The following is a 13,071-nucleotide window of genomic DNA, read 5'->3' as shown; positions in this document are numbered from 1 at the left end:
GATAATTGAAGAGTCCTAAACATGTTATTATTATTAAATATCAGGGGGAGGGGTTATTTGTAGGATTTAGCGGGGTGTGAAGTTTTTATACTTGTGACAAAATAAATGCTAGCCTAGCTGTCATTGTGGACATTAACAACACTGGGAGAGCCACTGTGATATGTTGTTGCAGTTACAAGAGGTGGCAGCTGACTACAGAGACAACTTCAATCTGCCATACATGGTTGAACGCTGTCTTGAGAAATGAATGTGTGCGTAAACGGTTGAGCTTTTATGTGTGTTCAGGTGAGCAGCATGGCAAATTTGCATGAGTGTGTAAGTGTGTGAGCGTGTATGTGTGTGTGCAAGCAACTAAGTCTGTGTCCATTCAGAGGAGACTTGTCAGTTGACTCGGAATCATAAGACCTGGTGTCACCATGTCACCTGCAACCTGTACTGCACGTGTGTGTGTTTGAATTATGTGTGTGGTGTGTGTGTCTGTGTGTGTCAGTGTCAGTCAAAACCCCCTTGGGATTTCTCAGTACTCACCCAAAAGAAGAATGCATGGATGACACTGTGAAGGGTCCCTGAAGTGGCGCTCAGGTGATGAGGCAGCCATGCTTGTGTGTGTGCGTGCGCAAGTGTGCATGCATGTGTGCGTTTGTGTCTTCACATCCCAAGAGACTCACTACCTTCTTTTGGGAATAGATGCCTCACATGATGGTTTTGGCAAAGCAAAAGTTGAGCTATGATCTGCAAAGGGAGTTGATGCTGCAGTCACTTTATATCGAGGTCGTATAGAGAGTGAGGTCACCAGGGTCATGAATTAAAAAAAGAGACTCATAAATACATTGCTTCAAAAATATGTTGTAATCGTGTGGAACTGGGAGATGTTAGTACACAACATTTTGTTATTGCGGTTAGGGTTGGGGTTCCTCAAAGAAAAAAAAAAGTCCAATTTGTAAGTGAAGATCCTGAAAAGCAAAAATAAATACTGTATGTCTTGTAAATGTGACAAAATATTACCGTATTTTCCGGACTATAAGTCGCAGTTGTTTTCATAGTTTGGCCGGGGGTGCGACTTATGTGTGAAATTATTAACACATTACTTCATTTGTGATTTTCACACTAAACCGCAAGAGGGCGCTCTAGGCCCGTGGAATAATTGGAACTGTAATATGCGACGTAGAAGAGGAAGCGCCGCATCTTCCGGAGTTAGCAGAGTTTTTTTTTAAAGTGACGCAGAGGAAGAAGATTTCATTAGATTTAGTGATTTGAGGTGACATGGATGGTTTGGTTAACGTGTTAGCATTCATGCTATAGTTATCTGAATAACTCTTAATATGTTACGTCAGGCACGTTCTTAGTTTGTTGTTTATGTGTCATGTAACGTTGGCATACTGTACAATTAATCAGCCTGTTGTTGCCTCTATTCTATTTTTATTTTAAATTGCCTTTCAAGATGACATGTCTGTTCCGGGTGTTTGAATTTATCAAATAAAGTTCCCTGCAAAATGCGACTTATACTCCAGCTCAACTTATATATGTCTTTTTCTTTTTTAATATGCATTTTATGGCTGGTGCGACTTGTACTCCGGAGCGACTTATAGCACAGAAAATAAGGTAAATGTTTTTTTTGCTTTTTTTTTTTTTACACATCAATTTTGCATTTTCTTTTTTTTGAACATGCCTTTGTATATTGTATGGTTTCCTGCAACAAGTCTAAGATAGGTATCATTTTTCCATCATCAGATTATAGGAAACACATTGGACGTATGCATCTCGCTAAGTGACAAAGTACTTTCTCACCAATTACCGACTACCATATCCTCTTCACACCCGGCAGACTGAGATGTGTGTGTGTGCGTGTGTGTGTGTGGTGTGTGAAAACATTAAATCAGAGAAGGAGGTTTTAAAGGGGTTGTCACTTGCGTTTACCTTCCCTCAAGCTTCATTAGGTGATTGACATGGTTTGATAATATCACACTGCCATGGATAGTTCCTTATACCAGTGTGGATGTCATCAATATTGCCATGGATCAGATACAGCACATTACATGACTGAAAGGTTTAAGAATGTGTCCATCAATCGATTCTCCTCGTCGACTGAGAACTACTGTATAACAAAAGATGTGCAGTGGCTGATGAACCTTGGAACAAAGCATTGACATCCCTGACTCGAACATCCAATCTGAAATCACTCCAGACCACATCACATCTAAATAGTCAAGAATCTTTCTCAACAGCACTCTTAAAAAACACTTTTACAACTGAGCTGAGAAGGGAGCATAGGTGCTTGTCATTGGAAGTATGAAGGCCTACATTGGCAGAGGAGGGAAGAGGATAGTTATGAGGGTAAAATAACAGGTTTGGCTCCTATGAAAGGTCTGTCTCCCCACGTTGGCTGCTTTGGAATCAAGGGCAAAGCAATTTCTGGTTGTCACTTGGAGATAAAAGGCAGTTGTGAGAGCATGCATCACATGGGTACTTGAAATATTCTGGGCCATCATTTGGAACAAGGATGCAGTACACATGTATATTTATTTATTCCCTCGCAGCATCTTCTACCATCACAGTCACTAACCTTCATATATCATTATTTAATTGTTTTTAAATAACAACAATGGATACACTGGCATTGAACAGAGGAAGTCTGCAAATGAAATCCAATGAATTTTGGAACTTTAAGAAACTGTTTATTCCTTTCGATTTTTTATCAGAAAAAAAGTTGATTGTTAAATATGAACATGCTGTATAATCAGAATGTTGTAACTGATCACAAAAAAATAATGGTGAGAGCCTAGTGTCATAGCTTTAAAAAAAATTGACTACAATGGTTTACTGGGGCTTCATCTGGATGGACAGCTTTAAAAAAAAAGAATATAATGGTTTAATGGGGCTTCTTCTAAATGGACAACAAGGAATGTGTGCTGTGCAAACCTCTCAGTTACACAAACGCTTTCTGCCAGTCTGCCAGGCAGGAGTTAGCAATAGTGTGTGCGTATTGCCTCTCTCACTTCTCCAAGCCAGTCGCTCTGCACTGCGGCAGGCTGGGGTAGCAGACACACACTCTCACACACACATTTTCCTTCACTCCCATATTTTTTAGGAAAGGAAGCGATGAGGAGCGAGCAACAAGCTCACAATTTTCCAGTGTTTTATGCGATATCAGCTGCTAAAACAAGTGTCGCCTCCTTTACGTGACTCAACCTGCCAAGCGAAACAAAAACGAGACAAAAAGTGGGAAGTAAGAAGACGAAATTTGGATCCATATGATGGAATATTGGAAGTAAGCTATTTTTGTTGTTGGTTTTTTTTTCGGGACAACTGAGAGAAGCCAAGGAATTTTCACTGCTTGGAAAATATGACCCCTTTGGGCTCTGGCTATGGTCAGTCTTCGCCTGTGCGTCCTCCTGCTGATAAAACAGATGGAAATCTCCCACTCTCATTCCAGGATACAGATGCAATCGGGCCTTGTGCAATATAAAAGCAATATAAATCAAACTTGCTGCAGCGGTTTCCAGCTAGGAATGCTGTCCAGCTAGAGGCACCCAGCCCAGAGAAATTGCAGCCCCGGTGGGGAACAAGAACATGGAGAGGGAGAGAGGAGCTTCCAGACAGGATGACCTACATTCAGCACTGTCTACGAGTCAACGACTGAGGGAGAGGGGAAGAAAAAAAGGGGGTGGGGTGAGGGAGACAGTCGAAGAAAGAAGGATGAGATAGCAGGAAGGTGCAACGATGCTACACAACCAAAAGCAAAGGAAAAAGAGAAGATTCATAAGGAGATTACATACAAATTGGACTTCCCACACTTTTTCTTTCTACAAATGCATTTTTTGCTGCCCACCCCCACATTCTACCTGCTCTCCCATTTGTCACCACAAACTGGGAATGCCAAAATGAATGTGTTGTCCAAGCTGCAATGCTACGTTTGCTTCCTTTTTATACTTTATCCAGCATTTGTTCCACTCTTCTCATCTTTCCCTTTTCGTCTGTCTGGAACCAACTCCGGCACCCTTATCCCTGTAAACTGTACCCCCTCTTTGCCCGCATTTATCTCTCTCTGCCTCTTCTTCTATCGTCATTTATCTAGCACTTAGTAGCACAAACAGTTTTTTTTATGGTGGATTACTTTGTCTGGCCACATGCTGTTATCTAGGACAGTGTTGGGAAAGAAACAGCAAGAAGCAGCTCCAACTTTCTTCCTCACGATATGAGCCTGACTGGTTAGCTTAGCTATGTTTATCTGTCAGACACAAACATGTTTGTGAGTGTAAGAGTCTTGTTTTCAGACTACCTTTGAAGCCATTGTGCAATTGACTTGTGTGCGTTGGACTCGCTTGCCTTGAGGCGTTTGCAATAGCGTGCCATGAAGATCCCCAATTGACATTGACTTTGTTTCGTTGATTCTGCAAGTAACTTGTTTGGATAAAGACAGAAATGCACGCTTTCTGTTTTGATGCTGCCTCATCACTTTTTTCCCCTTATGTTTCCCGTGCCTTGTACCCACTTCATAATTTCTCCCCACATGCATGTCAGTCCTTCGGGAACAGTCTTAAGGACATGAGAGTGAATTGAGGCTGAAGAGGAGGAAATGACATGGCTAATGGAAGAGGACACACAGCCACCTGTCAGGAAAAATCAAGGGTGCAGAGCGAGAGGATATGAATAATTCATGAGACAAAATTACACTGCTTTCACCTTCTTCAATGAGATTAATCAGAATTCTTCAGTCATAAGTGCACATTTGTCTTTCCAGTAATCATCATTTCAGACTTTTAATAATTTGCAAATTTTGATTTACCGAGAAAAAAATCCATGTTTTTTTAGACTTGTTTGTTAAATGATATGGAGCTTTGCAACATGTTAAATTGTAAATTGTGAATTTATCATGCTGTTTTTCACGTGGTTTCAGTCACGTAGATAATTTTTCTCTTTGTTTATGTTTCGCTCATATCTAGTTGGATGATGTCTTGTATTGTCATTAGGGGGGTTTAACCCCCAGGGGTTCTATTTTTGTGACAAGCACAAGTCTGGCACGAGCCACAGTGTAAATCTGCACAGGGGCAGTCTAGACTATGTTTTGTTTTTTTTCCACAGACGCACGTTGCTTGGCGCGGATCAAATCGGATTTTGTGCCATTGTGGGTGTGAACACAGTAGACTTGATTTGCCACCAATAGATGTGGCTACTCTCATTCCCTCGAAAATTGGCATGTGAGAGGCCTGGAAATGGCGGAAAGCACAACTGATTCACTATATCTATCCATCTATGAATCCATCCATCAATCTGTCAATCCATCAAAGATTGATATATGTACTATTAGTTCACCATGGTGAAATTTAATATCTTAGGATCACTGTAATTATCTTTCTACTGTATGCCGATTGGCTGATAGATATAACAGGTATCTACAACTTTTTCATAACTGAAGTGTATCTTACCAACTATGACTATGATCTGGAAAAAGCAAAATAAATAAATGAGTGAAGTCATCTTGAAATGTTGTCATATGTACCGACAATACTTTATAACTTTCAGGCACTCTTGGAACAATGCCCACTTGTGAAATTTAGTTGCCAGTACCATTCCACCTGCATCGATGTGTTATGTTTTCTTAGCACCCAATGATGTCGGCTTTTAAACGGAATGTTCAATTTGTCTGCACTGGAGTCCAAATCATGACTAACGCTGCTTCCATCCACTATGACCCTGACAGAGACTTACTTGGTGACAGCCTTGCTTAGGTCACTTTGCTCTTTCTATATCAGCGTAATAAGTTTGACCTTTATATAAACATGCATCCAATGAACCACTATCACCCCTTCTCTATCTTACACACATGCACGCACGCACCCACAAATCTTTCTCTATGGTCTCCTTCCCACATTACGCGCCAAGTCCTGAGATCCATTATTTACAAATGGCAACTACACAGAACATCTTTTTTAAGCATGCACACACGGCTGTTGATGTGCTGTTTGCTGTTATTCTATGCACTGACATTCATATAAAGGTCTTTAATCTGGTTCGTGCTTATATCTGAAATCTTGACAAAATTAAAATAACTGCAGAAATCAAGTCAGCTTTACAGAGAACAATCACGTTTGTTCTCGTTGTCCTGAGTGCATGGCAGACAATCCCACCAGTCAATTACAGTCGAACAACAACATCAAGCTCATGAAAGCTTTCTGCTTTCACCTTCTAAAGTAAATAGCATTTACTTGTGTGTTGTGAAAGTGTAGTGCCCTTGTGATGTGTTCCCCCACACCCCAGCTCTTTTTTTTTTAAACAGATTTTATTCTTAAGACTTTATATTCATAAGGTCAACATTTTATATATTGTCTTATCTTGTTTATTTCAATGGCCGAGATTGTCCCCATGAATCAAAACACTTCAATGCAGTATTTTACACTTGTCACTTATGAATCAAATGTGAGGTGAAAATGACTGTTGAGCATTACATTCATTTTCTTCTATAAATATCCCGCCTGTGTTTGACAGGGCTCACTTCACGTTACGGGTGCTAATGTTTTAATAAAGCTTCTTTGAGTTCTCAGTCATACCTCTCCCATTACGCTGTTATATCAGGTGTCAATTTTTGAACTCAGGAATAGATACAAGACAAATACTATTTAAATTAATTATATTTAAAATAACAATTGTTTCAGTTAATTTTCCGTATTGTGATTATTTTGGTTAAGCGTTAAACTGCAATGGGAATATAAACGTTGTGATTACTATGGTGAGGCCGCTTAGCTATTAGTTGCTGTGTGAAGTGACGCCTGACATATTAAAGTGAGACTCAGTTCAAAATGTATTTGTTACAGTAATAAGATGAGTCATTAAAAACTAGATTTCACATTAGCTGCGACAATGCTGGTGACTTAATTCCTGCTTTTCTTCTTAGTAGTCAGCAAGTCAGGTGGTCGTCCAAGACAAATTCAGCCACCTACGTGTTAGCAAACACATTCAAGGCAAGGCTATTTTATTTGTATCACCCATTTCATGCACAAGACATTTCAAAGTGCAGTTCTAACTGGAATTTTGAAATTGCAGTAAAAAAAATAGTTGGTGAGGTGAAGATTAGAGAAGGACATTAAAACTTCCATCCATCCATTATCTGTACCACTTGTCCCCACGGAGGTCGCCGGCGACATTAAAACATTGGCTCTAAATCAATCTAGCTGGTTTTAACATACCAACAATTTCTCTATTCAATAAAATGAAAAGCAGGTTTCCTGTCAGGTCAAACCTGCTTCAAACCACTGACTCCACTAAGTATGTTTTGTCAACAGATACAGAGGTGAAACATGGTGAGAAGAGGTGAATGTGGATCTCACCACATTGAAGCATGTGCATCAGACATGTAAATGATCTGTTTGTTCAGTTTAACTGATGTAACAGACACACAGTAACCTAACACACTCCCTAGTAAAGGTAAAAACTCTATCCTCTAACTAAACTACGCCAACTATGTCAAATTTTAAGTTAGTAAGTGGCAATGAGGTTTAAATAATTGTTTTATTACTTGGGAGTACTTTTTTAAAGCTTTTTTTCTTTTCGTTTGTACAATAGCTTACGCAAGTTAATAGGTATAAATACAACAATCTTTTTACATATAATTAAACAACACAAAGTGCTGGGCAGTTATGTTTCATTTCATACACATGCAGGCATTCAGGCAATAGGTCTATCTATGAAGACACTTATATCTGCCTGTACTTTTAGTACTTCAAATATGCCAAACCCATATCCTGGTTCTCATGTCTTATTATTGAAATGAGAGTGAACTGGATGTCAGAACAGCAACGTGTGTCCTGGGGCCACTGTCAGAGAAATAGCACACAAGCAGCCTGCACACGTTATGCAAAACATGGTTTAATAATGTGCTTTTTTTTTTTTTTAATAATATGAAGATGCATACAGATGCCAAGTACACCTGTAACATATTCTAGTGTATGAAAGTACACATGAGCAAAATGTTTCACTGAATATTGTTGTACCATCTCGGTAATCCTTTTCTATTTATGCTATATTTTTCATATAAATATCTATGAAAATGAACATGTTACTACTGTCCTGTAGGCATAATAATCTGATGTCCCAGTAGTTTAGCAGGTAGGTATAGTAGATGTAGTTTTTCGAGAACTCTTCAGAGACATCCGCACCAGAGCATAATATGTTTACAAATGTGGCCATGGTTCAAGTTCACACTCACAAGGTGGCTTATTCTTACTTACTACATTCAGCACGGTTTATATCACTGAAACGCACAATTAGCGTATCAATACATTCCATGCACAAAGCCATGACAAGCAATGCTAACAAAAACACACACACACTTCTCCAGACAGTCCCATATGGACTCATTAGGGGCCAGTCTATCGCCACCTGTGCACTGAACGGCCCAACGGAACAGCTCTGACACTGACAACGGACAGGAGCTGTGCAGGGAATACGTTCCCACACATGCAAACACGCACACATTCACAGGTTTAGCCTATCATGCATATAAGGCTCTGTACACATATGGTAATGCAAATCAAGGTAGCTGAGAGACATTGCTGGAGGCAAACTTGAAATCTCTTTCATACTTTTTAGTGTGCATGTTAATGTTAAGTTACACCACAGCAGACAGCGGAGGTTTTGCAGGATTGGTCGTGAATCAATGAGGACAAAAATGTTAGTCTCAGAGGTCCGATTAGTGGTCATTTTTGCCCTTCTCAGACTGACTCTGGGACAAATGAACCTAATTTGACTAATTATTAGATACTGTTTTGTCCAAACACAAATAACCCTAACCCTAATCACAGCAAAAGTGAGAGCAAGCCTAACACAAACCCTAACCCTAAGCACAGCAAGAGCAAGCCTAACCCTAAGCACAGCAAAAGCGAGAGCAAGCCTAACACAAACCCTAACCCTAACCCTAAGCACAGCAAGAGCAAGCCTAACCCTAAGCACAGCAAAAGCGAGAGCAAGCCTAACACAAACCCTAACCCTAACCCTAAGCACAGCAAGAGCAAGCCTAACCCTAAGCACAGCAAAAGCGAGAGCAAGCCTAACACAAACCCTAACCCTAACCCTAAGCACAGCCAGAGCAAGCCTAACCCTCAGCACAGCAAAAGCGAGAGCAAGCCTAACACAAACCCTAACCCTAACCCTAACCCTAAGCACAGCAAGAGCAAGCCTAACACAAACCCTAACGCTAACCCTATAGGGTATAGTATATATATATATATGTATATATATGTACGTACATATATATATATACTATACTATATTTTTTGATTTTTTTGGGGGGGTGTATATATATATATATATATATATATATATATATATACATACATACATATATATATATACTATACTTAGATACATATATATATATATACGTATATATATATGCTATACTTATATACATATATACATACATACATACATACATACGCACACACGCACACACGCACAATTTCAATATAGTATGAGAACACTTACATGCTAAGCTTAACTGAAAAGCTTTAATTGTGTAAGTGTACGTAAATATGTACATGTGCTGGTACATTGCCAGTGACTCATTTGCATTCTGTCTATGCACACGCACACACACACACACACACGTGCACACGCACGCACGCACAAACACATGTATGTACACACACCCACTCGCACACGCACACATACACACACCACCCATTCAATTTCACACATGTCAAGGGAGGCTCCCACCAGGCAGTCATATTAAACCAGCTCATTATTTATGCAAGTGGAGTGATTGCCAGACCCCGATTTGCTTCATAAATGTTAATATATTCATGGGGAAACTGTAGTTTTAATCTGCCCCACCAGAAAAAATACACTTTTGCTACTACATTACAGCACCATCTAATAAAGAACCATACAGCATTACAGTATAGAATTACATCATACTCTCGCTCCTTTCATAGTCTCCCTCCTTTCGCTGCATCTCTAACTATTCATCAGTTAATAATAATAATAATAATAATAATAATAATGAGAGGGGAACAAGAAGCTGTTGGTATCTTTGCCTAACACTTAAAGTTTCTTCCACTCTTGAGACATACTACTACAATATCCATGATGCTTTAGCAAATTTGGTCATTAAACGGTAATTATTTATTTGTTTTATTTATTTTTAGTCTGATTATTTGAATGTATATGGACATATGAGCTAATGCTTTTTTTCAACAATGTATAACTTATTCTGGATGCATTCAAAGTAGGTGTCAATTTTTTCACAATACATATGCAGTTTAAGATTTTTTTTTTTTTTTTTTTTACTGTCCAGTATGTTTTGTAAACAGATGCACAGGCACGCACGCACAGGCACGCACACACAGACACTTATATCACCCAAAATGAAACAGCACTAGCTATCTGGATATTACCTTGGTTGCTAAGCAACCACAGCATCTGAGCAACACCCTGTCATTTCCCCAGCCACACTAATATTCCATAATACCCTCAAATAAGCCCACCACATGTGTTTATGAGTTTGTTTTGTGTGTGTAGTTTACACAAATTCCAAAAAGAACGGATGAAATGATTTTATGACAATAATAAATTCCTTATTCTTTCTTTGCAGATACAAAATGCAGTTGCCTTGGCAGCAGTCCGAGTGGTGTGACCCAGGTGGCCCTCTCCCACATCAACACACTGCTGCTTCTCCTGGGGTTTATCCTAGGCCAGATCATCCCTCAAGTGTATACTGGATCCACCCCTTGGGCACCCCACATGTAAATCAAGCCATCTCTACAGTGAGCGCCTGACTTGTGTAGCAAGCCATTTGCAAACGCTTGCATACACAACCTTTTGTGGTTCAATTCATTTTTATTTTGTTTTTAATGTTGACTTAAAAAAGGAATGAGACTACTTGATGACCAAGTCCACCCTGCCTCTCACCTCACAGTCAGGATGCACTAAAAAAAGTAATCTTGAGCATTTGTAATAGTTACATACATCTTTTACGATATTTCTCCCTTCTAATGTACTTTAGAATTGCACATTGGTCACAATGATGCATTAAAGCTCATGACAAACGATAACCACAGTGTGAGCGTTAAACGAATACATATGTGATTATCTTAATCAAAAACAACCTCAGCAAAATCTCAAAAAAAAATTTTTTGAAAAAAGGACGAGTATATTGTGTCTTATTTGATAGACCTAACGTGGGCTGGTAATCTCCAAAAATGCCACATTCTGCATTCTACAGTAAAAACAACAGTTAAACATATTCAATTTGAAAATGAATAGCTATTATAAAAAAAAAGAAAATTGAGTATCAGATTTTTTTTAGTCTATCAAACGAATCTTTATAAAAAGCCATTTTGGCTTTGAAATATCTCACTAAATGATGTCAAAGTCCCACATTCATTAAAAACTTCTAATTCCAACTTTCTTCGGAGGAACAACGTTGGCCCTGACAGCATGTGAGAGCCTGACCTTCTGTACTTTCCAAATATCAAAAGACTCATTTCAACACCCATTCATTCAATTTCACACATTAATATCACACATTCTCTGGTACAATAGGCCAACATACAAACACACGCAGATGGCAGGCGCTGGGACCAGTCCAGTGTGTGGTCGTGTATGTACTCATTGTGTGTTTGTGCTCATTGTGTGTACGTGCACAGTGTGAGTGTGTGTGTGTGTATGTGTGTGACTTTGGCTATGGGAGGTTGACAGGCAGAGTCTGTGTGATTGCATGTCAAGTCCAATTTTGTCTGCACCAGCCTGTGCTTGGCTTACAAGTCAAGCGAGTACTGTATAGCAAAAAGTAAAGGTTGTGAGGTGTGTGTGTGTGCGTTTGTGTGAGTGGTAGAGAGGGCAACACATGCAAACATACTTGTGTTGATGTGTCATGCATCTGCTTGCTAAAGAAGGCATATATATATATACAGAAACCGGCTTTACTCAGTTACTTGCTATTGGTGGTTCAGTGATAAGCTTCTTGAAGGCATGACAGTGAATAATAGCCAACAGCCGTCTTCCATTCTCCATCCAGGCCTCTCTGGTTTGATAAGACTGTGTTAACCACAACCTAGCTCTGCCTCAGACATCAAACACTTACATATCACCCCAGAAATTGTTGAGGGCGGCGTGTCAAACAGATAAATTAATTTCTGATCATACATCTCTTTCAATTTATTTATAGTTCATCCAGGCGAAGCACGCAGGCAAGAGTGGAAATAAAAGGAGTTGTATTGAGGGACGGTTGTCAGAAAACACCAATGGAATGAAATAAGAAGAGCATGATGAATGGCCGAATGAGGAGACATTTTACTCCTGACCTTTCCAGTTCAAGATTTACTGTAATCCTACATATTTCCTCTTCCATCTTTTTATTCTCAAGTCAAAAATCAAACTTTTTATCCTGAGTGTTACCTCACAAAGACCTTGCTGTATTTAATTTATGTAGTTCTAAGTTCTGAATATGAAATAATAAACTCACCATAAGGCGCTTCAGTTTAAAGGGCGCAGACTGAATTGTGGGACCTTTTGTGTACCTTATCCACAGATTGGACACATGCATGACCTACGGTAAACACAAAAAAAAAAAACATCACGGGAGCAAAACAGTGAGTTCTGTTGTACTTTGTTCTACTATTTAACCATTTACTGTTCTGTACTCACATTATTTTTAATCGATATTCATACGCAAATACATCAAAGTCCTCATCTTCTGTATTTGAATTAAACAAGTTTGCCATTAAACATGACAAGTTCCCTCTCGTCATCATCTTGTCACGTTGCTATTCGGCAATGATCCCGGCTTTCCAGAAAGCTTGAATTGTGCCTCGTAAGCATGTCATTTTAGAGGGTCCTAATGCTGTTTGCTTTGCTCAAACCGATAGTATTTATTTATCAATTGCGGTGGAGGTACATACGCTACTCCAGACATGTGCTTTGGCTAAATGCATATACTGTACAATAAAAACACCAACAAAGGATCTCTTGTCTTTATAATACTGTATATCATATACATCTTGGAACTCCTATATAGGTTTTGTGTAAGTGATGTTCACGCTGACTGAGACAGTGAGTGATAGTGGGTTGAGCTTC

At 39.2% G+C, this 13,071-nt stretch overlaps 2 protein-coding genes and 1 long non-coding RNA gene across 5 annotated transcripts in view; 1 reads left to right on the top strand and 2 right to left on the bottom strand.

The window, feature by feature from the left end:
- LOC148392136 (uncharacterized) overlaps positions 1 to 1,614 on the bottom strand; it is a 96,933-nt gene extending 95,319 nt beyond the window's left edge. The window contains exon 1 of one of the 3 annotated variants that reach the window (XR_015860748.1): positions 529 to 1,614. The gene's annotated coding sequence lies outside the window, so the exon portion shown is untranslated. The remainder of the gene's footprint in view (positions 1 to 528) is intronic. The other 2 variants (XR_015860747.1, XR_015860753.1) reach the window with 2 other exon arrangements.
- LOC148392135 (uncharacterized) overlaps positions 1 to 11,082 on the top strand; it is an 89,324-nt gene extending 78,242 nt beyond the window's left edge. The window contains exon 4 of the long non-coding RNA XR_015860759.1: positions 10,589 to 11,082. This is a non-coding gene — a long non-coding RNA (uncharacterized LOC148392135). The remainder of the gene's footprint in view (positions 1 to 10,588) is intronic.
- The window catches only part of cdkal1 (CDK5 regulatory subunit associated protein 1-like 1), a 171,492-nt gene continuing 161,553 nt past the window's right edge, over positions 3,133 to 13,071 (bottom strand). Inside the window, exons 16-17 of the mRNA XM_088386707.1 lie at positions 12,461 to 12,544; positions 3,133 to 3,189 (exon numbers count right to left, since the gene is read on the bottom strand). Of these exons, the coding sequence (XP_088242833.1) occupies positions 3,148 to 3,189; positions 12,461 to 12,544 (126 nt within the window). The 3' untranslated portion in view covers positions 3,133 to 3,147. The remainder of the gene's footprint in view (positions 3,190 to 12,460; positions 12,545 to 13,071) is intronic.

Source organism: Syngnathus floridae, chromosome 10, assembly GCF_059516105.1.
Source record: "Syngnathus floridae isolate MCC-2025c chromosome 10, RoL_Sflo_1.0, whole genome shotgun sequence".
NCBI lineage: Eukaryota > Metazoa > Chordata > Actinopteri > Syngnathiformes > Syngnathidae > Syngnathus > Syngnathus floridae.
Note: the sequence above shows the minus strand (reverse complement) of the source record. Positions and strands in the feature narration are given on the sequence as shown.